This window comes from Dermatophagoides pteronyssinus, unplaced genomic scaffold (genome assembly GCF_027571235.1).
Source record: "Dermatophagoides pteronyssinus isolate colony J.1.1.1.1 unplaced genomic scaffold, Derpt_VIB-CSIC_2022.12 sq0001, whole genome shotgun sequence".
NCBI lineage: Eukaryota > Metazoa > Arthropoda > Arachnida > Sarcoptiformes > Pyroglyphidae > Dermatophagoides > Dermatophagoides pteronyssinus.
In genome coordinates this window covers 2,169,694-2,192,731 of record NW_027461525.1, presented here as the reverse complement: position 1 = coordinate 2,192,731, position 23,038 = coordinate 2,169,694, and the positions used below count along the sequence as shown (strand labels likewise).

The 23,038-nt window shown below is 31.6% G+C and overlaps 7 protein-coding genes across 11 annotated transcripts; 2 read left to right on the top strand and 5 right to left on the bottom strand.

The window, feature by feature from the left end:
• Positions 1 to 113: 113 nt before the first annotated feature.
• Positions 114 to 4,297, bottom strand: LOC113793290 (tubulin polymerization-promoting protein homolog). 3 transcript variants are annotated; one of them, XM_075823444.1, is made up of 6 exons: positions 4,105 to 4,297; positions 3,981 to 4,023; positions 3,593 to 3,908; positions 796 to 1,166; positions 610 to 742; positions 114 to 538 (listed from the first exon to the last, which is right to left on the bottom strand). In XM_075823444.1, the coding sequence occupies exons 4-6, from the start codon at positions 1,164 to 1,166 to the stop codon at positions 374 to 376; spliced, it is 669 nt and encodes a 222-aa protein (XP_075679559.1). In that variant the 5' UTR covers positions 3,593 to 3,908; positions 3,981 to 4,023; positions 4,105 to 4,297; the 3' UTR covers positions 114 to 373. The 3 variants fall into 3 exon arrangements, with proteins under 3 accessions (XP_075679559.1, XP_075679562.1, XP_027199101.1); XM_075823447.1 differs by having other exon boundaries at positions 3,987 to 4,023; XM_027343300.2 differs by lacking the exons at positions 3,593 to 3,908; positions 3,981 to 4,023; positions 4,105 to 4,297 and adding an exon at positions 2,556 to 2,904.
• Positions 4,298 to 5,387: 1,090 nt separating this feature from the next.
• Positions 5,388 to 9,702, top strand: LOC113793336 (glutamate [NMDA] receptor subunit 1-like). The gene is made up of 6 exons (XM_027343351.2): positions 5,388 to 6,140; positions 6,207 to 6,515; positions 6,575 to 8,321; positions 8,383 to 8,505; positions 8,569 to 8,876; positions 8,947 to 9,702. Exons 1-6 carry the CDS (start codon positions 5,946 to 5,948, stop codon positions 9,526 to 9,528), a joined length of 3,264 nt encoding a protein of 1,087 aa, XP_027199152.2. The 5' UTR covers positions 5,388 to 5,945; the 3' UTR covers positions 9,529 to 9,702.
• Positions 9,651 to 11,015, top strand: LOC142645532 (uncharacterized). The gene is made up of 2 exons (XM_075821958.1): positions 9,651 to 10,001; positions 10,066 to 11,015. The coding sequence occupies exons 1-2, from the start codon at positions 9,780 to 9,782 to the stop codon at positions 10,960 to 10,962; spliced, it is 1,119 nt and encodes a 372-aa protein (XP_075678073.1). The 5' UTR covers positions 9,651 to 9,779; the 3' UTR covers positions 10,963 to 11,015.
• Positions 10,848 to 14,206, bottom strand: LKRSDH (lysine ketoglutarate reductase/saccharopine dehydrogenase). Of its 2 annotated transcripts, XM_027343353.2 has the most exons (6): positions 13,972 to 14,206; positions 13,323 to 13,916; positions 12,762 to 13,265; positions 11,679 to 12,696; positions 11,010 to 11,620; positions 10,848 to 10,943 (listed from the first exon to the last, which is right to left on the bottom strand). In XM_027343353.2, the coding sequence occupies exons 1-5, from the start codon at positions 14,069 to 14,071 to the stop codon at positions 11,020 to 11,022; spliced, it is 2,817 nt and encodes a 938-aa protein (XP_027199154.1). In that variant the 5' UTR covers positions 14,072 to 14,206; the 3' UTR covers positions 10,848 to 10,943; positions 11,010 to 11,019. The 2 variants fall into 2 exon arrangements, with proteins under 2 accessions (XP_027199154.1, XP_027199153.1); XM_027343352.2 differs by having other exon boundaries at positions 10,929 to 11,620.
• A 47-nt stretch (positions 14,207 to 14,253) lies between these two features.
• On the bottom strand, positions 14,254 to 16,985 carry TH1 (negative elongation factor complex member TH1). The gene is made up of 8 exons (XM_027343358.2): positions 16,781 to 16,985; positions 16,506 to 16,728; positions 16,336 to 16,443; positions 16,120 to 16,278; positions 15,928 to 16,058; positions 15,747 to 15,867; positions 14,865 to 15,690; positions 14,254 to 14,797 (listed from the first exon to the last, which is right to left on the bottom strand). Exons 1-8 carry the CDS (start codon positions 16,900 to 16,902, stop codon positions 14,748 to 14,750), a joined length of 1,740 nt encoding a protein of 579 aa, XP_027199159.1. The 5' UTR covers positions 16,903 to 16,985; the 3' UTR covers positions 14,254 to 14,747.
• Positions 16,986 to 17,001: 16 nt separating this feature from the next.
• Positions 17,002 to 20,167, bottom strand: LOC113793339 (calpain-7-like). The gene is made up of 9 exons (XM_027343354.2): positions 19,901 to 20,167; positions 19,721 to 19,844; positions 19,490 to 19,653; positions 18,641 to 19,432; positions 18,360 to 18,575; positions 18,056 to 18,300; positions 17,792 to 17,997; positions 17,521 to 17,732; positions 17,002 to 17,450 (listed from the first exon to the last, which is right to left on the bottom strand). The coding sequence occupies exons 1-9, from the start codon at positions 20,021 to 20,023 to the stop codon at positions 17,064 to 17,066; spliced, it is 2,469 nt and encodes an 822-aa protein (XP_027199155.2). The 5' UTR covers positions 20,024 to 20,167; the 3' UTR covers positions 17,002 to 17,063.
• A 6-nt stretch (positions 20,168 to 20,173) lies between these two features.
• Positions 20,174 to 23,002, bottom strand: LOC113793340 (folylpolyglutamate synthase, mitochondrial-like). 2 transcript variants are annotated; one of them, XM_027343355.2, is made up of 2 exons: positions 22,151 to 23,002; positions 20,174 to 21,753 (listed from the first exon to the last, which is right to left on the bottom strand). In XM_027343355.2, the coding sequence occupies exons 1-2, from the start codon at positions 22,802 to 22,804 to the stop codon at positions 20,281 to 20,283; spliced, it is 2,127 nt and encodes a 708-aa protein (XP_027199156.2). In that variant the 5' UTR covers positions 22,805 to 23,002; the 3' UTR covers positions 20,174 to 20,280. The 2 variants fall into 2 exon arrangements, with proteins under 2 accessions (XP_027199156.2, XP_027199157.2); XM_027343356.2 differs by lacking the exon at positions 22,151 to 23,002 and adding an exon at positions 21,822 to 21,964.
• Positions 23,003 to 23,038: the final 36 nt, after the last annotated feature.

The following is a 23,038-nucleotide window of genomic DNA, read 5'->3' as shown; positions in this document are numbered from 1 at the left end:
AGCTAATGAAAACATTATGACGTATCTATAATGATACTCATTCGTTTCAACAATTATATCATTCTTGGAACATAGATGGCAGTTATGTACTATATATAGAAAAAAAATTCAAATTCGTCATTGGAATATTTTCATTTAATTAAACATTAAAATCATTCCGTTTATTATGTTAAATATGATTATTGATGACACATATTGTTAAAAATGGATATTTTCAAATCTGTGCATATAAATATGGATAAAGTTAATGTAGAATATGATGAAGATTAGACATAAATTATATCATCTAAAACAAATGCAGATGATTGCAAAAACAAAAACAAAACTATGAATAATCAGGATGCATTGATTCGAAAGAAACAATCCTTTTTTTTCAAGTTGTCGATTTGAATCCAGAAACATAACCAGTATTGGGTGTAACATCAACACGACCAGCTTTTCCACGTCCTTTACCCGATTCATCAAATCGTTGTTTATGTGATCCAGTATATTTTGTATGATCAGTTAGTCGACCGATAGCACCACTTGTTACAGCAGTCTATATTAAAAAATTGGATTTTACAAAAAAAAATCAATCAAAATTCGACAAATCAACAAAAAAAATCCTACTGTTGTTTTATTTGTAGCTGGTGGTCCACTTTGTTGAAGTTTATTTTTCAATTCCGTTAAGTCGATTTTTTTTACGGTAGCCAATTTTTCCAAAAATAAATTAAATTCTTTGAAATTCAATGTTTTTTTGGTCCTATATATTCAAGTAAAATAATTTCAGTTTTTTTTTGGCAAACAAAAACTTACTTGGAAACCTGTTTGAAATAGATTCCAGTATCTGTTGTTGTTATTGTTCGATTTGATGGATCAATAATTTTAGCCTGTTTAAACCATTTATCACTATTGGATAATGTAATTGTTTCGCCTGTTGATTTACAATCACCAAATTTGGCAAACATTTTAAACAATTGGACAAATGATTCGTTCGATGATGATTCGGTTGTTGTTGTTTTATTATTGCAATTTTCGACATCATTATTATCATTTAGATTTTGTTGTTCAATACGATCAGAAATTGTTTGAATTTCTTTTCGTGATTTTTCATCATCATTACTTAGATCTAATATTGTTTCAATCGAACCGTTTGGCTGTTTGATATGGGCATCGATCTGTGCCATCTGTAAATATGTTTCAATTAGACACATTTTATTATTATTATTATTATTATTTTGATTTATAATGCAATAAAACGATCGATCTATAATAAAATCAATGATGGTAATAATAAAATTCACAATATAATGTAAAAAATTTAAAATAAAATAATATATGAATGATCGATGATAATATTCGCAAATCAAACATAATAATGATGATTGTATCAATGATTGTCTTAGGTAATATGAAATTGTTGTCGTCATTCTCATTTGTTGTTGTCGTTGTCGTACCTCCTTTGCAGACATTTTTTCTTTTTCTTTTTTTTTTCTCTTCGATGTTAATTACACAAAAAGACAGACAGTCGGAAAAAAAATTCATTCACTATTAAATGCTAATATTCCAAGTTTGTTTTTTTTTGAAAAACAAAAAAATTCATTCGTTTAAAATAAACATAAAACAACAAAAAAAAAGAGACCAATGAAAATGAAAAATATTTTATTCATAAAGGAAAATAAGTTGATTATATTTGTTGATTGGTTGATTAATTTGCTATGAAAGTGTCAGCCAATTGGGGGTAGTATACAACAAGTTGAAGGAAAAAAGAATCATCATCAATAAAGTCAACAAACAACAGTTATAAACACCGGTGAAGAAATATATATTCATTTAAAAAATGTCAACCAAAATAATTCTAATGATGATAATGATAATGATGATGATGGGATTATTGTAATCATTGTTGTGGAAAAGTGTTAGAAAATAGTTTCCACACAATAATATAATGATGATGATGATGATGAAGAAAAAAATAGAGACACTAAAATAAAATTTGAATCGGTTCGTTTGGCCACAATTGTTTTTTTTGTTTGGTTTTAGTTTTCTTGTATAGAATTGCTATTAATAGTTAAAATCAACAACAAGTCCAATTGATAAATATGATAGTTATGCAAATTATAATAATAATGATGACATACATAATTTATAACACTAAAACACACTACAGTTAATTGCTTTCTTATTCTTCTTTTTTAAAAAAAAATGGACTAGAAGTTTTCCGAACAAAACAAAAAATTGAAATAATATAACATAATTTACAAAGAATTCAAAGTGTTGTTATCATAAATATCTTTAGGCTTCAAATGATGATAAATTTGATAATTTATCTTCTTTTTTTCTATTCCTTTCCTTTCTTTCATACATATCATTCATTCATTTAGATAATCAGATATTGATGAGAAAGAAATTAAGTAATTTATTATCATTATTATTACTTTTTTTTCTGGCCTAAAGTTAAACCATTTCATTCATTCAATGATAACACATTACAATCCTTTTTTCTTATTTAAGATTTTTAAATTGAAAATTTTAATGATATTCACAGATGAAAAAAAACAATAATAAAAACTTACCATTCGGATTTGAGAAAAATAGGAATAACTTTAGTCAATTAATCACACAAACGTCAAATATCACGTGAAATATTTTTTTTTTCTTTTGAATTTTTATTGATTGAGAGAATAACCGGCAAATATAATCATTCCAATATAAACAATAAATCATTCGGATATTTGTTTTTTAAAAAAACTCGTGATTATTGTTGATGTGGTTTGTTGTGTTTTGTTGTTTCGTTTGATTGTCATATCTATGAATTTTCGATCGAGGCTAATGGACATTGTCCATTGTTGATCCGAACAACAGGTGTTGTTAAACATGACATATACAAAAAAAATCAATAATTCGAATGAAAACCATATCGTTGACGAATGTTTGAATTCGAATAATAATTTTTGACATCCTAATTAATTGTTTGAAATATTTTTTTTTGTGGTTGTTGTATCGAATATTATCGGCCGTGTGTCCAATCGACAATCATGCGTGCATAACTTATCAGCCATTCAACAAAATCAAATGAAAATTATTTCAAAATGGCAATTTTTATTGAGTGTCTTCGTAGAATTTATTAATTTTTATTTTGTTTTTCATATATTGTAATTAATTTAATTGGTTATGAAACGATTAACGGATAAAATTTTCATTAAAATTAATGAAATTCATCTATATTCTACAATGATAAAATATGAAAACAAGAATATCTTAACTTAATATATATCACACCAAATGACAACATTGTCCGATCCACTAATGTAGAGTAATTTGGGTTAATTATTTTAGTTGATAATATACAACAACTGAATATTACATTCATAAAATGATTAGTGACATATATAGAGTAACCATTTTCATTTCGAAAATTATTATTTTAATATGGTGATTAGCCCAGTTGCAACCAAAAAAAAAAAAGATAAAAGAAATGCAATCAATTCATTCCATTTTGAAAATGAATTGCAACAAAGAGAGGAAAAATGTCACAAAAAAACATTCGAATGCAAAAAACGTTCGAATGCAAAAAACATTCGAATTAAAAAAAACGTTCGAATTGACTTACATTTGCAAAAATGAATTTCGTTTCGGCTGCAGAATTTAATACGAAAATTCGATGAAATTGATAAAGAAAAAATCAAAAATTTTTAAAATTTTAATTGTTTAATACAACACAAAACAAACACAAACAAACAAATAAACTGAGAAATAAAATTGTTTATGATTTATGTAGTTGTTGAGATTTGATGAAGATATCCTGGATTATCATATAAATTAATGTATAATAACAGTTTTTTTCCCATCAATTATGATTATATCTTGAAGATAAAGAGATGATAAAATAAACTTGATTCCTTTTTAAAAAAATCAGATTTTTGTGTCTGCAGAAAAAAAGAAGAAAAAAAAGGTTTAGTCAGAAAAACAAAATCATTGTTGGTTACTTATGGATTTACAATTACATTCGCCTACATATAAATTTTACCGATGTAAATTGGTCTGCAAGAGTATACACAAAGATTATTAGTTCTCATACAAATTATTTTTTGTTTTTAATTGAAACAAACAATGATTTCTCACCTCAAGTTTTTTTTTGTTGGTGGTTTCCTGTCAAGTTTGTTCGGTGTTGATATGATTATTTACCTTTTTATGGCAATGTATTGTGATATTTGATTGACTGAATACACTGACAAATGGGCAAGGGATGTTTTTTTTTTTGTTGACTTTTTCATCTATTTATGTATGAATTTATGGCGATAAAATGATAAACAAAAAAGATTATCTAATATATATTTTTTTTGTATGATTTAAGGTAAAATAAAATGTGCGTATGAGTGACATAAAGTGTTTGTTTGTGCTATTTAGGAAAAAAATGGTTCATTAGATGTTTATTCTTGGGGAATTCCCAAAGAATGTTCTAGTTTTAGTTATAAGGGATGAACATTCTTTTTTTTTAAAAAAAAAGAATAACAAAATTCGTGGGAATCGTTACAGCGTCGTCGTCAATTATATGAAAATTATATATCCATAGGATGTATAGATGTTTTCAGGGTTCTAGGTCAGTATGAATTTTTTTTTCTTTTTTTTGTACACATAAACTATTTGCAGATGACGCAGAAGTTATACCAAATTTTCCCTGATAACTAAAATAAGTTATCAAAAAATACTGTATGAAAGAAACTGATCTATAGATCACAATTTACAGATCATTTTTGTTTTCATATTATTGAATTTAGAATCCAAGGTGTAAATCAAACTTTTATTTTCCTTCTTGTCATCGTTAACCGATATATCAATGTTACCAATCTGACAGAACCAACATAATAATGATTATGATTTAGAAAAAAAAGTAAAGGCGTTAAAAATCATGATTCGTAATCTCTTGTTGTTACCAGAGTGATTGATGATTATTTTTTAATTTTTTCCACCGTCACACATTATTACACATCTTGTCATTTTTCTTTTAAAAATCAATGTCATACGACTATTATTATCATCACGACTGTCATTGACAATCATTGATAATTATCCTTGACATTCGATCTGATTGATAAATTAATCAGTTATCGGATAAATTTATAATATCTTATAATGTTTAATTTGGATTCAAAATAAAACCCAAATCATTAATGTATCAAGATATAATTCAATCCAAAAAACTTTGTTTATTGTCGTTATGATTTATGGATTAATTTTTCCCATTTTTTTTGTACGGGTTATTTGGCGCGCATATAAGACGAATATTAAATTAAAAAAAATAATATTGTATATAGATCTTGATTTTTTAAAAAGCAGCAGCATCAATACAATTCAAGAATAAATCTTGAATTGGTTTTTTGTTGTTGTTGTGCATATAGCATCCAACGCGTTTTGACACATTTTGTTTTCGGAATTACAATTGTTATACACTGTTGTCAGTCGTAGAAGTAGTGAGTGGTTCCAAAACCAACCAAATAACTATAATAACATAGAGATGGAAAGAACGACGGATGCGCTCAAATGAAACAAACACAAACATAATATATTTACACACTTACAGAATATTTATAGAAAAATTCATGCTCATTTCACTTTAACATTGATTGAATCATATATTTGACTCACAGAATAATAAGATATAAAAAAAATCATGACAATAATTTCAATTATTAATCGATTAGTGAATTATAACAACAAAAATTAAAATTTTGGGCTTTCGACTTTTTTTTTCTCTCATTAATCGGTTGCCTTATTGATCATTATCATCATTGATCAAGTTCGTTAAGATAAATGTCTGAAAATGTTTTGATAGAAAAATCAACAATTTCATCATCATTCTATTGGTAATAATGAACAAAAAGTAGTCATGATTCTATTGTTCAGAATATATTTTTTAATCACTTTTCAATTGAACAAATCAAAAATCAAACATTTGAATAAAAATGATCATAAGAATTTTAAACGTTTGCCTTACATCAGATTTCTTCCAGCGATTATTATCATCATTATGTTTGGTTATCTATTTATTATTTTTAAATTTGGATCAACGGATATTATCAGTGGTTGTTTATGCGCAACAACAATATAATATTGGTGCTGTCCTCAGTTCTTCCGAACAAATTGTTCAATTTCAAAAGGTAAAAACGGTTAATGTTTTTTTGTTTTTTTGTTAACAATTGTTTTATTCAATTATTCATCATTAGATTATCGAAGATATAAATTATGAAGGTGACATTTTACCTCATGGTGTATCGCTACGTGGCCACAGTATACTCAAACAAACAAATCCAATTGATGATATAAGAAATTTCTGCCAAAAATTTATGCCTTTTAAAATTTATGCTATAATCATCGATGATACAATACCATCGAATGCCATTACATTCACATCCTCATTACATAATATTCCGACTATTGGCTTAGCCAATCGAGAAAGTTTATTCTCAGATAAAAGTCTTTATGGATCTTATATGCGAACCACGCCTACTTATTCGAATCAAGCCGATGTTTGGGTACGATATTCAATTGTTTGATTACTTTACAGATTTAACTTGTTAGTTTAATATTTCAGATGCAATTGCTCACTCATCTTGAATTCGAATGTGCTCACTTCATAGTATCGGATTCCATCAATGGTCGTAATGTAAAAACACAGTTTATTACATTGGCCGATATCAACAATCTTGAAATCGAATCGATTATCGAATATGATTTTGATCGACCAATCCTTCGACCTGATTTGGAAACAATCAAAGAGCGAAATTCATCATGTCGAATAAATGTTCTCTACGTTGATGAATACAATGCCGAAAAAGTATTGTCCGAAATAGATTCAAGCATAACTGGACCTGACGACGTATGGATAGTTTCTGAACAAGCATTGTATGCAGCAAATTTACCTGTTGGTTTTTTGGGAATTCGTTACAAAGATCAAAGTAATATCCAATCGCATATATTTGATAGCCTCTATGTGATATCTAATGCAATAAAAGAAATGCATAATAAAACCAATCTTTCAACACCACCGAGTGATTGTCGCAATATCGGTCGCTCTCAATGGACGGATGGAGAATTGTTCTATGATTTTTTACGTGAGCAAACAATTATTTTTGGAAAAACAGGCAAAATAAGCTTTGATGAACACGGTGATCGTTTGAACGGTCATTATGAGATTTGGAATCAACAACCAAATACGAATCCGAATAGAACATCCAATAATCAATTGGTCATGGTTGGAAAATATTTTTATAATCAAAGTGCTATGAAAATGGCAATAGATATTGATGAACAAAAAATTGTTTGGCCTGGTAATAAAACCGAAAAGCCGATCAGTTATTCAACGCCAGCACATCTTCATATTGCTACATTGGCAGAAATTCCTTTCGTGTGGGTATTACCCGTGAATGAAAACAAAGGTTGCAATACAGGACAAGTTCCTTGTCCTATTCGTAAAAAAAATCAAAAAACTGGTCAATATTATCAGAAGATATTCTGTTGTGAAGGTTATTGTATCGATTTATTGATACAATTGGCCACACAATTAAATTTTACTTATACATTGCATCAAGTAGAAGACGGCACTTATGGATCGTATAGATTCAACGATAAAACTGGCCATCATGAATGGACCGGTTTGTTGGGCGAACTTTATTATGGTCGAGCAGATATGGTGGTAGCTGCCTTAACAATCACTCCAGAGCGCTCATTAGCCATCGATTTCACAAAGCCATTCAAATATCAAGGCATAACCATTTTGCAAAAACAACAAGCCATTCACCGTCTTGGTCATCCGTTAACTTCCTTTTTGCAGCCCTTTCAAAACAGTCTCTGGGTTTCCGTTTTTGTTGCCGTTCATGTAGTTGCACTAGCACTTTATCTGTTGGATCGATTTAGTCCATTTGGACGTTATAAATTGCCTAATTGTGAAACAATTACTGAAGAAGATGCTCTGAATCTATCTAGTGCTATCTGGTTTGCATGGGGTGTGTTGTTTAATTCGGGAATCGGCGAAGGAACACCACGAAGTTTTAGCGGACGTGTTCTTGGCATGGTCTGGGCAGGCTTTGCCATGATCATTGTCGCATCATACACTGCTAACCTTGCTGCCTTTCTAGTGTTGGATCGACCTCAAACAGCATTGAGCGGCATCAATGATCCAAGACTTCGAACACCGCCTGATGGTTTTAATTATTCAACAGTTCGTGATAGCGCTATTGATAACTATTTTAAACGTCAAGTAGAACTAAAATTAATGCATCAACGAATGTCGGAAATATTTTTCAATAATGTCGAGGATGCCATTGCCGCTGTTAAATCTGGTCAGTAATCTGCTTGTAAAGTGTGATCATCGTTTTTAACAGATTTCAATTTAATCAATAGGTACATTAAGTGCATTTATTTGGGATAGCGCTCGTCTTGAATATGAAGCTGCGAATGATTGTGAGTTGATCATTTCGGGCGAACATTTCGGCCGATCTGGTTATGCAATCGGTCTTCCAAAAGGTAGAATTTATTTTTGATAAATTCAATTTATTTAGAATTTTTTCACTTTAAAAACATCAACAGATAAAATCTACTGGAAAGATAAGGTGTCTTTAGCCTTGTTGGGCATGCATGAAAGCGGTTTCATGGAAGAATTGGATCAAAAATGGATATTATTGAATGAACAAGTTTGTTCCATTCGAACAGAACATTTCCCTCCCACTTTAGGCCTTAAAAACATGGCTGGAGTTTTCATACTTGTTGCAACGGGTATACTTGGAGGCGTCGGTTTGATTATGTTTGAAATTTTTTACAAACGACATCAAACTCGTAAACAGAAACGTTTAGAATTGGCTCGTAATGCATTGGATCGATGGAAAGAAATGGTCCAGGTAATTTTTTTTTGTTTAATCAAAATTGATCAATTCAATTCTAATAATTGTCCTTCATTTTTATTTCAAGAAACGCAAATTGAGAAAAGAATCACTGAAATTGGCTGCACAACAACGATATCGTGACCAGCAAGCATTACATCGACGTCGACAACAACTAAGACATAGTTCGAAAAGTTTAAGCGATGAACGCTTTTCAACTTCATCATCTGTCGAAATGATGGATCCACATGGACATCCACAATATCTACAGCAACAACAGTATTCAAAACAACCAGAAGGATGCAATAATCTTCATTACAATAAACATTTAGATTCTCGTTATGAAGAATTCAATCGGCCGACAAAGCCTACCTATTTAGAATTGAAGCAAATAAATATTCCTTCTAATTTGCCATTATCGGCAGCAGCTCAACAAGTCCATCAACCGCCAACATCGACCACAAGCCGACGAACATACGGACAAGAACAACATCCAGTCGCAAGTGCTCGTATATATGCAAAACCAAAACTTCGCCGTGAATTCTCAATAGCATATGAAACTGGTGATAATCAAGGAGTTGATGAAGATCCTAATGTTTCACATCGTACATTATCATCATCACAAACTGCTGGGAAACAATCCCCTTCTAATTTTGTAAATATAATCTAAATTAATTTGTTTGTCAACAACAAGTAAGCAAAAACAAAAAAAAATTCTAATTATATTTCTGGTTTTATGTTCTGATTTTTATTCCAAACAATCAAATTAATTGCTTAATATAATATGTATAATTGTGTTCAATACAACAATAAACGACTGAAATTATTTCAATAATCGCTTTCACTTTAAATTTGTCATAATTTCTTGGTATAATTTTTGTTTTATTGATTGCCACAGTATTCATCGACTACTGGATCATCATGCCATTCTTCAATCATTCAATGGCGCAAAGTATGCGCAAATCTTCTAATGATCCATCATTATCAAAATCAAAAACAAAACGAATTCAAATTCGTTCAATGCCTGGTTCGGATAAAAACCAAACAGTGGCAAGATCGGCTGATCCATCAATTTCATTAAAATATACACAAAAAATATCGCAACGAAAATTACTTTTCACAAGAAGTTTACTTCGATCTCAAGTATGTAAATTAATACTTTGTTTTCTCATAGTTTAAGTAACTTTTTTTCAAAAAAAAATTCCAGATAGAACAATTAAGCGCACAAGAAAGTGCCTTATCAGTAAAACAAGTGCCCAAATTATTCGATGCGTTTCAGATCGACACAAATAACAAACTAAACGATGATCCAGAGGTGCAAATGTTTCCGGCAAAAAATACAATGATGCCAGAATATGTTATGATGGCATGTATATATACAACTAAAAGTGTTGATCCAAAAAATTCATTCTATTTAAAAGTCTTACGTCATTTGGGTCGAAAACACCCTTACATTGTAAATACATGGGAAATATTTTCCGATGATGTCAACGTGTATATCTTTCAGGAATTTGTTCCTCGTGGAAATATTATCTCATATGTCGAAGAGAATCCTGTCAATGAAAAACAACTTTGTTTCTGGGCAAGACAAATTTATCGAGCATTAGATTTTCTAGGTGACAGTGGTATCTCACATCGAAACATTAAGCCTAATCATTTATTATTGAAACCAATGGGCAATGAATTGTGTGTCAAATTGACAGGTTTCAAAAACTCAATCATTTACTGGAATATTGAAGAGAATGATGTAAACTTTTGTCAGTGTCAACCGATCAGTCAACAAAGGAATGATGGACCGAATTTTCAGGCACCGGAAGTTTATGGAAATGTTAATGAATTTTTTGATCCAATCATTGCTGACATTTGGTCATACGGAGCGAATCTATTTTTTACATTGACTCAATTCTATCCATACAATATCGAATATCCGCATGAAAATTTGGATGAGGAAGTCTGGCATAATATCTCGAAAATACCGAACATAAGCAATGAATGTCAAAATTTTTTATTTGCTTTGATGAGATCAAATGCTAATGATCGTATACCATTCGATTTTATAGACAAAGATGATTGGTTTCGTAAATCCTATATGATACCCAATTGAGCAACGGTTTTAATAATGTTAATTGATTTAGATTAAATCATATTTACAAAGTATTATCTAGTATTTTGTCGATTTTTCAACTGCCCTAATTCCTTCCATTCGTAGTCGTTTTATCATTGTGTTATAAACGTTGACAGATGTTGGTCCAATAACGCCTTTTTCTTGGATTTCTCCATTCAAAATCATGTTTGCAGCGATGCCAGTGGGATAGCCAACAGTTTTAGCCATTGCTGAATATCCATCTGGATCTCCGTACACGACTAAATTGATGTTACGTTTTTCTTTGCTTTGATCAGGCCATTCCACGTTGATCTCATGCCGTAAAACGACTAGATCGCGTTCACCTGGTTGATACATCAGTTTATTGGTCAGATAATACATCAACGTTTCAAACGGAGAATGTTTTTTGGCGATCATTTCATCGCCTAACAGGCCAAGTTCTTCTAAAGCTTGCATACGTTGTTCATCTTGACCAATTTTCTCGAACATAATATTTTTGACGGTTGTAGGCAGAATGTCTTCGGGTTGTGCTAACACATTGGCAATGAATTGACGCCACGTTATATCAGGCCCATTCGGATGAAGTAAAGGATGCGGATTAGTATTGAGCAATTGCATCATATGAAATCCTTTCATCAAGTTACAGAATCCTTTGTACCTATTAGAAATGGATTAGAAATGTTAAGATAAATTTACATTAAAAAATATACAATCACCTCAATGTTCCACGCAATAATGTGCGAACAGAATTTAGTCCATACACATCCTGATAGATTAACGAATCACGATTTGGGTAGCCTTCAAAGTTGAAACCTTTTAAAAAGTCAATATCTCTGACAGCATCCATCAGTGCACCTCCTTCAGGAACTTCATGCACTTTTCCTTTCTCTAACCATCTAGCACTAGATAATGTATTCAAGATAACCCCCCTTGGATTCCAACTAAATTTGTATAAAAGTGAATTATCAGCAGATTCTGGAGCCGGTATGCCACCACAAAATGATTTAAAAGATGTTATTTTACCTCCGTTAGAATGTACTTGCTCGAAACATTCCATTGCAAACAAATGATCAATACCCGGATCAAGACCAACCTCGTTTAGGATTGTTACACCCGCATCAAGAGCTTCGTCATGAAGAGCCCTCATTTCTGGACTTTTATAACTAGCAGTTACCATATTCTTTTTGAATTGGATGCATTTTTGAGCAATGATGGGATGTAATGAATAGGGCAGCAAGCTGATTACGAGATCAGATTCTTGAATAAGCGTTTCCAAAAGATCTTGATTTTTTAGTACATCTACAACTATTGATTCAGCATTTGATTTTTTTGCATTTTTTGCAACATTTTCACTAGGAGCTTGAAGATCTGATGCGATAATTACATGAACTTTTTCGTCTCGAGTCAATATTTCAACGAGAGGAGCGGCAACAAAACCAGCACCCAATACTAATACCGATTTTTCATTGTCTGCTCGTGATTTACTGCTTTTGCTTTTATCTTTTTGAGTTCTCATTTCCATAATATATTCGAAATTGGAAGTCAATTTTCCATTGCTAGCAATAACTGCTCGTTGTACCACATCACTGCCTTTGAATTTTTCGAATGATTCGTTTGCATCTGAATTGATGATATCAAAAATATATGGTCTGAGCAAATCACCAAAAGATTGTGTTGCTTCTAATGGTAACTGTGTAGGCATATTATCAATCGAGCATACAAGTACACCAGGTCCTATTCAAAGAAAAATCAATTTATCGAATGATAATGCAAACATCAACAGTATTTATAATACAAACCAGCGAAATCACTAGTTTTCTTGTTGTAATCAGCATCATACAAACAGAATGGGTTGTCGATTGTTGTACAATCAGTCATAAACTCTACTGATCCACCCGGATCGGCACTGATATCACAGATAGCTAACAACCGATGGGGCAATGCAGGAGAACCAATAGATGTTGGTAACCAAGGAGCATAATGTGGTTGTAATAATCGTTTTGCATCCGGTATAGTCAATAATCTTGGCGAATCTGGTGCCCAATAAATTCCATTAACAATGACCGATGCATGAGGTGCGATATTTGAAGCGAAATTTGAATAATAACGTTCAGGATGCTGTTCGGCCTCTTCCGGATCAAATGATGAGCCATTTTTATTGACCCAATGATCAGCTCTTGAAACGACAGCACCATATACTTTAGTAGTTTGACCTAGTTGGGATACGTGTGGCAGATCTTTTACATCAACATACTCAAATGGTAATTCTTGAAATATTTCCTGTGCTCCTTGAGATACATTTCCTGATGATAAATAATATTTATAATCTATTAATTAAAATTTTTCAATGAAGTATTTACCGGATCCTGTGAAGACAAATGTAAGTGGACCAATCGATCGAGGCATCATAGCTAAAGCTATTTCATAACCACTTGCCCGAACAGCTTGTTTAGCACTTCCGCTATCACGATAATTATGAGCAGGACCAATATGCATGAATGGTGTATGGTGACCCAAAGCCAGCAGCCGTAATCCTAGACCATGCATAATGTTGATCATTCCGGCGATACCAGCATAACGTCCAAAAGCTACCACTCGTTGATTCATTGAATCAACCATTTTTTCATAATCAATTAAACGAATATTACGATCAAGACAAGCATCAAGCAAAGGCATATTAGCTTCTTGAGCTTTGATCGTATGGGAAAAAAATGCATACGTTTTGTTCGGCAATAAAAGATCAACAGGAACTTGTTTGACACCAATTATGACTGGTGCTTCGCTGATATCTTCTTGAACAACAGCACCAGATTGTACATATGATTGTAGTGGATATGCACGTCGATTAGAAGGTTGAACAATCACCTTAACACCTTTCCGAACTAATTGACGAACATGAAGTGGAGCCAACGGAGCTCGACGTTCCCAAATCGAAGCATCTTCTCGTCTGATTGCTTTGTCAATAATAATCAATGATTGATTCTATTACATTATCCGTAAGATTCTTACCTAAGATTTTTTTCGCATCTAACGAAGTCGATTTAAATCGATACGAGATTGATCGAAAAGCCACCGCTGTTGACCTAGCGGTCAAATATGGAACATACATCGATACGAATTTCTTAAAAAACTAAAATCGAAAAATTTTTAATAATTTAAAAGGTTGTCTTTTTTTGTTTGTTTTTATTCTTTTTGAATAAATTGTGCTTCTTTTTTGATGAAATCGTCGGGATGCTTGAAAGCATTTGTCAATGTTTTTAATAAAAGAATTAAGAGATAGAAATACTCAAATTTGCTGGAATAAATAAAAAACGAGAATAAATTTTTATTGATTATATTTAAAATAAAATTTAATTGAAGGAGAAGAAATAAATAGAATGGTCACAATCGACAAAGTTTTTTACAATGTCACATATTATTAGAAATATCGAATGACATTCTTATTCCAGTAAATGTTAAGAAATACCAAATGAGCTGATAGTTTTACGATAAAGATCGCAAAATATTTGATGAGAAAGATTAACATTATAAGTATAATTTTATCTATGATGACTTTTATCGTCGAAAAAAATTGTTTTCTTCATCATTCGTTTCATATTGATTGTTCAAATAGAGTTGGTTGGTAATGAAGATATGACAAAAACAACTCATGATAAATCCAATTTATACATTAAATCTTCAGATGATTATTGAAAACTAACAAAATCATGAGAAGTTACAGAAATCAATACAGTGAAAAAAATGAAACATGTCAGCCAACCCATGCCTTTTGATGCGAAATTCGATTAATCCTCCAAATGAACACGATTTTCATTTTTTAGGTTTTTGCAAGTTTCTAATGTGAAAATATTAAAATAATTTAGAGATGAAATTATGCATCAACAAAATAATCTTATACAAACCTATAAATTCATTGACCAAAGTTGTTTCGACTTCGCTTCGCATATTTCCTGTCACTTCTTCACATTCGACCAATGGTAAAAATAGATCAATAAATTCAATAGAATATGGGGCCGTGATCATCGATAAAACTTCGATGATAAAATATCGAAACAATGATATATCGGTATCTCCTTTTTGCCAGCATTGTTTTATATATTTCAATACTGGAACTACGCATCCTTTGCTAATCAAATGGATCATACGATCAAGGATCATTTTCTTCAATTCAAGTTGTGCTAAAACCTCTAGTTCATCATATTGTTTTTCAAATATATCAATATATAGATTTAGTGTTATTTTATGCAGAGTATTATGGCAGGCAGTTACTTCATCTAATAAAGCTAAATGTAAAGGAGTTTGTTCTGTGTTTAATTTGAAATAACTTGGTTCACTGACAACATGTTTGACCCAGTAAACGATTCCATAGGCGACAACTTGATATTTTTCGATCATTTGATATAGTGTTTTCAATTCAGGCATAATTTCTGATGATCCTTTTCGTTCTACACATAATGATGAAACCTTTTCGATTGCCTGTATCGTAGGTTTTAATTCATCGCGATTAATAGATTTGCGAAATTGAACATTGTTATAGGCATTATTATGCTTTCTATAAGCTTCATGAACTGATGATGCATAAGCCAATAAATAGACATATTTGGGACGTTGTTCGGAATGTAATTTCGAGCCAGGTTTGAATAAGGCGTCCAACAATAGATCAAGAAATTGCGGTATTCGCAAAAATTCAACTGGTGGGGGAGATGTTTCTTGATAACATTTGTATAACTATAGTAACATATCAATAAGTACAATCAATTTTATCATTTATCATAAGATCTCACCGTAGTTATATCGGCAGGATTGAGAGCATCTTTGGCCAACATTGCTGATAATGCTTGCGCTAAACGAGGATGTGAAGAGATTCCCATTAATGCAAGCATGATCGGTGTAGCATTATGTCCGCTAAAATTTCAATGAAACCATTAGAATAATAGAACATTAAAGTCGAATCAGTTTTGTTACTTTTTCTGGGCGAATCGAGAGATTTCTTGAAAAAGTCGTTTAACATTAGAGCCTCCTTTTGGTTCTAATGATAGGTAGTGTAATAAAACTTGACTGTAAAGATAGGTGTGTTCACCATGTGAAACCAATTTCTGTATGCAAGAACGTTAAATATTTATTTATTCTCGATTGAAATCGATCAACAAGGCTTACCGCAAATTCAGTTAGAACTTTCTCCGAATCTAGCATTTCTTCGCCTTTTTCCAAGAAATTAGTGACTGAAGTTTTTAGGATTCGGGTAAACACTTCTAATTGTTGTGACGCAGTTGATATGGAAGTTATTTCGCTTTGGAAACCGGCATCAGAAATCAACTAATATTGGTTCAAGATTTTGAGATTCTGAAGTATTTACAACTAGAAAGAATTTACCTTGACCGTGAATGTTAACATAAGGCAATCGGGATATTTGTCAGCCAACTGAAAAATCAATTTACGCCAAGGTTGATGTTGGATCAATGCAGTAAGCCAATCCGGGTTCTAGTTTAATGAAGATTTCAACAAAATTATTTCGTAAAGTTCTAACGTTATTCAGAACTTACTCCTTTCGATTCATCAAGAAAAATAGAATCGGCTTTTTTCTGATCAAAGTGCTTGATGATCATATTTTTGAGATTATCCTCAACTGTAGATTGAACCTCAGCTAATGTGAGATCAGTCATCAGTAGCCATTCAGCCAGAAGGTTAGCGATTTGAGCTACGGCATCGTAATTAGATGATAACAGATGAATAGCCTCTTCTTTGGTTCCTTTTACGTGAATAAATCTGCCAAAATCAAAATATTTTTCATCATGTAATAAAGCAATAATTCGCATACCTTTTCAATGTTGGTATAACTGAATCTTCCATAATGAAATCTTTACTGCTAAGTAACTCAACGCATTTCCTATAAATTTCAGCAGGATCTTCATCATCATAGTTTTCCATTTCAATATCCATACTTATAAAGAAGAAAATTCACAAATTTTATATTTCAAAAAAATTTATTCGCTATTTATTTACGTTTTTCGTTAAAATGTGAATCAAAAAAAAATTAAGTTTGAGTAGCACCATGTAGGTGTAAATAGCTATTTAATTTATAGTTTTTTTCAAATTTTCTATCACTTGATTTTTTTAAGTTTAATTGGATGAGTAGAGTGAACATATATAAAAAAAGGACCAACTTGGCCAGGAAGAAAAGTTGAAGGGATGATTTGATAGGTACCAGTCGGAATTGATTTCAGCCTCAAATAAGTGCAGCCGGAACGAAATGATCCAGTATCTTTGCGTTGAAAATAATTAGGTGAATTTTGATTCAATACCGATACTGTTATGACTTCCAAACCAATTGCATATGATTTCTGACCTCTTAATTCGATCATCACTTCATTATCAATGTCTCGTGAACTACCTTCGAGTACTAATTGATAGACAGGATTATTTTGGTAAGTATTCGGGTGATTACGACAACCACCGGCAGTTTCCTGTGTCCATTTTCCATTCATTACCTGAGAAATAATATATCGGAGAACATATTTTTTTCAGAATTAAAAAGTCTTTAAAGATGCATGAACTTACTTTTTCTTTGTAAAGATAAATGTTAGGTATTTTTTTCAAAGTGAAAGGTGAAGATGAATAGGCACGAAGAGTGTATAAAATTGTTGAAGATTTTTCATATTGGGAAATAACCAATGTATAACGAAGTTCCGGATTGTTTTTATCAACAATAATCTTACACAAATAATGAGGTGAATTGATTCGAGCACCATCAATATAAGGCTTTGGTTCAACTAATGAAATAACAATAATGATTCAATATGATTTCAAACACTATAGTTGCACAACTTACATGGCAATATAACTTTTTCGCCATTATTTTTATACACCAAAAGTGCAATATACTCTTTGTTGTTGGCAAAATCATCTCTGTCCATAATGTGTCTGGTCAATACGATCCACGTTGAACTATCCGGATTTGTGATCTTAAGTGAGTATTGAGGATTATCACCCATGTAATATAAATCTTTGACTGGGCCAACACCGGCATTCCAAGTGCTGAAAAGATTTTTTGTTTGTTTTTCATTAATGTGTTATAGTCACTAAAAAAACTTACTCGTGAGTACAGTAAAAATATTTGAATAGGGCCGGATTCCAACTTAGATAACAAACATCAAAAAATTTAAATAATGAATCAATATCGATCCAGAATACTCCATTATCGAAATTTTTTGCACTATTTGGATCGTAATTTAAAGCTTTTTTCATTTCAGCAGTCCAACTGGTTAAATCACGTTCAGAGAATTTGCCTTTCCAGCGTACATGACTCCATGGATTTTTCAATAGAAACAATCTTTGATCCTATAGGAAAATTTCAAAGTTAAATGAATTTCAGAATGAATTCTATTCGAAAAAATTACATTAAGACTTTTAGCATCAAGCATAGCATATGCATGGGTTGATACTAATCCAGTACGCTCGCTTTCGAAATCGGAAATATCACCAGTCGCAAATGTAATTAATGCATCGCCAGCAGTATAACGCCGAGAAATAAGACGAAAAAAATTCTCCTTATTATATTCTGATAGTGATATTCGTTCTGGAAGCCATCCGGTCAATGCATGCAGATCAATATTCTAAAAAAAATGAAACTTTTTCATTTAAAACAATTTGAATTAAAATAAAAATTAATTTTTCTCACTGAATTGCTACCCGGGAAATCATATCCACCCATCACCTTCATGTATGCCTTTTCTAATAATGATACCCAGAATTCATTTTTATTCTGCGAATATGAGCACATTAGTTGTCCGTAATGGCCCACTGGTAATCGATCATCAATAATGACTTTACGTAGAATACCATTCAAATGCAAGATGATCATATATTTACCACAAGGATTATAAACTGGTTCTCCATGTCTATTCTGTGGGAAAATTATGCAGGAAATTAATCTCTTTCCAAATCTTCTCTCATAAAGAGCTGCAACAGTCAATGAAGCGATAAAAGAGCAATCAGTAACGATTGTTTGTTTGATGGCAAAACAATCAATATGTTTAGAATTAGTAAATATAACCGGATTTTCAGCAATTTCCGAAAGCCGTCGATAACCAATATAATTAGATTTTTGTTTCAACGAAAGTTTTAATAAGCCATTTGGGTCTTCAAACAATGAAAGTGTGCTGAATCGTTCCTTTGAATCTAATTGAGCTATGAATGGAACATAATCTATTCCATTGATGTTAGAACTTGTTTTTAATACTTCAATCTCATCTTTCGTGTAAGAAACATGTCCACTGACTATGTGGCCACTTTTCGAAATCGAAATCATGGGTTCTTCATCAATAGATAAGCTTTTATTCAATTTTTTTTCCAAAGGTATAAATTCTTTCTTTTTGACATTAACACCTTTAATTGCTTCGGCACGTTCCAAAGCTTGAGTAATGATCAACGTAAGTCGTTCACCCAATTTCGGATCTTTAATCTCCTTCTTCTAATTAATTTGATAATCATATAATCAATGTTCAAGAAAATAATCATAATTACATACTGCTTTTAGACCAGTCTCGATAGCCATCAAGTATAATGGTAATGCTTCATCAGTATCACCTTCTTCATCTTCATTCAAAGCTTCTTTAAGTAGAAACTCTAATCGCTGCACGCTGCAATCCGATTCATCTTTGATTGTAAGATTTTTATGCTCATTATCCAAAACTTGATCAAAGTTAAAAATTCACTTGAGCTAATTATGGACATTTTTAAATTATAAATTAATTTATACTTTGGTTTAGTTTTTCACGCAACAAGTTTGATCGTTTTTCGTAATCAGAAATCTTTTGGTCGATTTCTTCATTCGTATTAACGCCATCTTGATTGACATATTTTCTAAGGTTTTTGGCCGCTTCCTAAAAAAATCCGAATGATTCATGCTAATTGCTTAATTAAATTTATTAAAACTTACATTATAAAAATAAATGGCCCCTTCATAATCTTTTTGTTGATCATAACTAACGGCCAAAGTTGCTAATACTTGAGCTTCGTTGAGAATGTTTTGACCATTTTCAGAAAATGATCCAGTAGACATCTTTCAATATCTGATTTTATATTTGCTGATCTGCAAATGCAGATTGCCAATACAATGGAAAGTCGAAGATTTTTTTATATCCGTATCATTTGCCAGCTGTTCAGTTCACCTACACACATTCGATCATATGATTCATATCAACATCAAGTGTTTATAATGATGCACCACCCACTATCGATTATGAACAATCGATAGTTTCTTTTATTTTATTAAAATTCCAATTATTAATGAACAAATATAAAAAACAAATGACAAATTCAACAATCTGAGGAAACAAAATCTGGATGAAGAAGGCCGATAAAACCCCCAACCAAATGTACGCTGCCGCTTACTAGAACAACGATCGGTGATCGAACCGATTCGCTGTAAGATTCAATTTGTTCAATACAATCTCCAATACATTCGACTTGTAGATTATTGATTGCAGGAAACATTTCATGCCAAATTCTTGCATTATTAGATCGAATTTCATTTTCATGATTTTCCGTAATTGTTAAATTTGATTGGTCAGAATCGATTTTCTTCTCATTCATCACACGATTTGTTGTAAAAATAGCCAAGTCAAAATCAGACGATTTTGCTAGCAAAGGCCGTGGATCTCGATCGCCTGTACAATTGAATACAAATATTCGATGAATCTTTGGCAAGGTACCATTAGAAATGTTGTTGAAAGTGGATAAGAAACTATCGGTTTGTTTATTGAACCATTGAAGACAATTATTCATCGAATCAATTGTATGTGCAGCATCAAGAAAATAAGTAACATTATCTTTTCGGATGATCTGACATCGGCCATGCCATACAGTCTTGATAAGGCCGGTGGCGAAATGATTTTGATTGAGTGCTACAGTATTCAAAAAATCGTATTCATCATTACTATGGATAATAAATTGATTATTCGAAAACTTTATTCTACTCAGCCAAACATTGACTAATTGAACGGCTAATGATGCATTAAGTTTTTGAGCTTCTCCTTTTATACCCAAATCGATCTTCGATGAATCGGGATAATTTGACCATGGTGGCACGACATAAAGTGGAGAATTTACTTGTTGGGCTGTTTCTTTTAAAGCTAACATTGCCTCTTCAGGCTGTTGAACGGTTAAAGCAGGAACACCTTGTTTAAATATTCCAGCTTTATTTTGGGCAATTTGGGTTAACGTATTGCCTAACAATCGACAATGATCAAAATCTAATGATGTAATTCCAGTAACGATCGGTTTTTGCACGACATTCGTACAATCTAATTTACCACCGATACCGACCTCCATAATGGCTACATCGACATTCTCTTGCAGAAAGACATAAAATGCCATTATGGTTAAAAAATTAAAATATCCAGGCATTTTAAATTCATCTGTTTTGTTCGCTTCCAGAATGTTGTAAACATGATGAAAATAACGGGCAAATTTATCTTCAGAAATTGGTTTTCCATTGATACGTATACGTTCCCGTACGACAACTAAATGTGGTGATGAATAAAATCCAGTCTTATACTCGTTCGAACGCAAGATGGATTCGACAAATGCACACGTTGATCCTTTACCTTTCGTACCGGCTACATGAATAATCTTCAAGCGATTTAAATCTTCAGGTTCAATACCCAATGCTCGTAGAAAATGATTGGTCCTTTCCAAAGAATTTGATCTTTTACCAAAAGCAGCATTCTTTAAATAATCAGCATTTGATTGTAAACGATTCAATCGTTCAATAGCCAATGTATAGGCACTCTGTAATGGAGAAAAAATCATGTTAGTTGGAAAATATCTATAACAAAATGTAATAAATCATTTAATACTCTATTCATTTTATCTATGATCAGTATTTCCAAATCGATATCATCCAACAAAAAACAAAAGAATTGTCAATATTGGAAAAAAACATAAACATCGAATGTTTTTTTCGACGATAAACACACAATTTGTTGATCATTTGAAATTAGATAGACAATGGAAATTTAATGAAAAATGTTATTTGATCTTTGAAATAAAAGAATTGTTTTTATATCTAGTCTATACTGGATATGGTCTTGATCATTTTATGATTGTTATGATTTATATTGCCATTTAAAATTGTACAGATGTCTATAAATATTAAAAAGGCAATTATTCCAAAATGATAAATTACCTGAACTTCAAACTTTGGATGTTTATCTACAAAACTTTCGGCCAATAAAGTTAATTGACGACGACATGCTTTAAGATTTGTCGTCGACAATTTCCGATCATCACAATCATCATTTGTATGAAACATTGGCTGTTTTTTTGTAGAATGATCATGTTGATGATGATATTGCATGATTGTTGATGTTTCGAAAGAATTAAAACTTTTCGGAACGATTAATAAATTATTTCGACGAAAATGAGCAACAGGATTGAATAATATCAACCTGTGCATCGAATGAGATTTTGACAAGCATGATTTTTTATGTATATTTATTACAACTGATGAAACGGATGAATCTAATGAATCTAGTGTGACAAATTTCGAGGCACTATTTATTTGATAAGTATCAGTTATGGATAGTGATGATAATTTATGTGTTTTATTGATAAGATTATCACTTTCGATTTTATATTTTCTATGCTTCTGGCTATATGTAAGCGAATCAGGTCGTTTGTTACATGGGATCGAAATCCAGCCATTATTTTTTTTGTAACGATTACGACAGTAATGATGATCGTAATGGCGACCAATACTACTGCCACCACTGCCGATCAATGATCGACAAACAAGCAAAGACCAGCCAGTTTGACTATACATTTTGTGATGATTGCACATAAGTGGACAGTATTTTTTCTTCTTATCTCAGTGTTCTATGTATTGATCGTCGATTTATAGAAACAGATAGAAAAAACCAGTTATGAAAATCCATATCGTAATTTTTAAATCAAATTCCAATGATGAAAAACATTTTAACTTAAAATATTCGCGTAAAATTTTCTCAAACAAATCACATTTGAAATAATTGTGAACACAAAATATCAATGTTGGTTCGATTCACAGAATACGTTA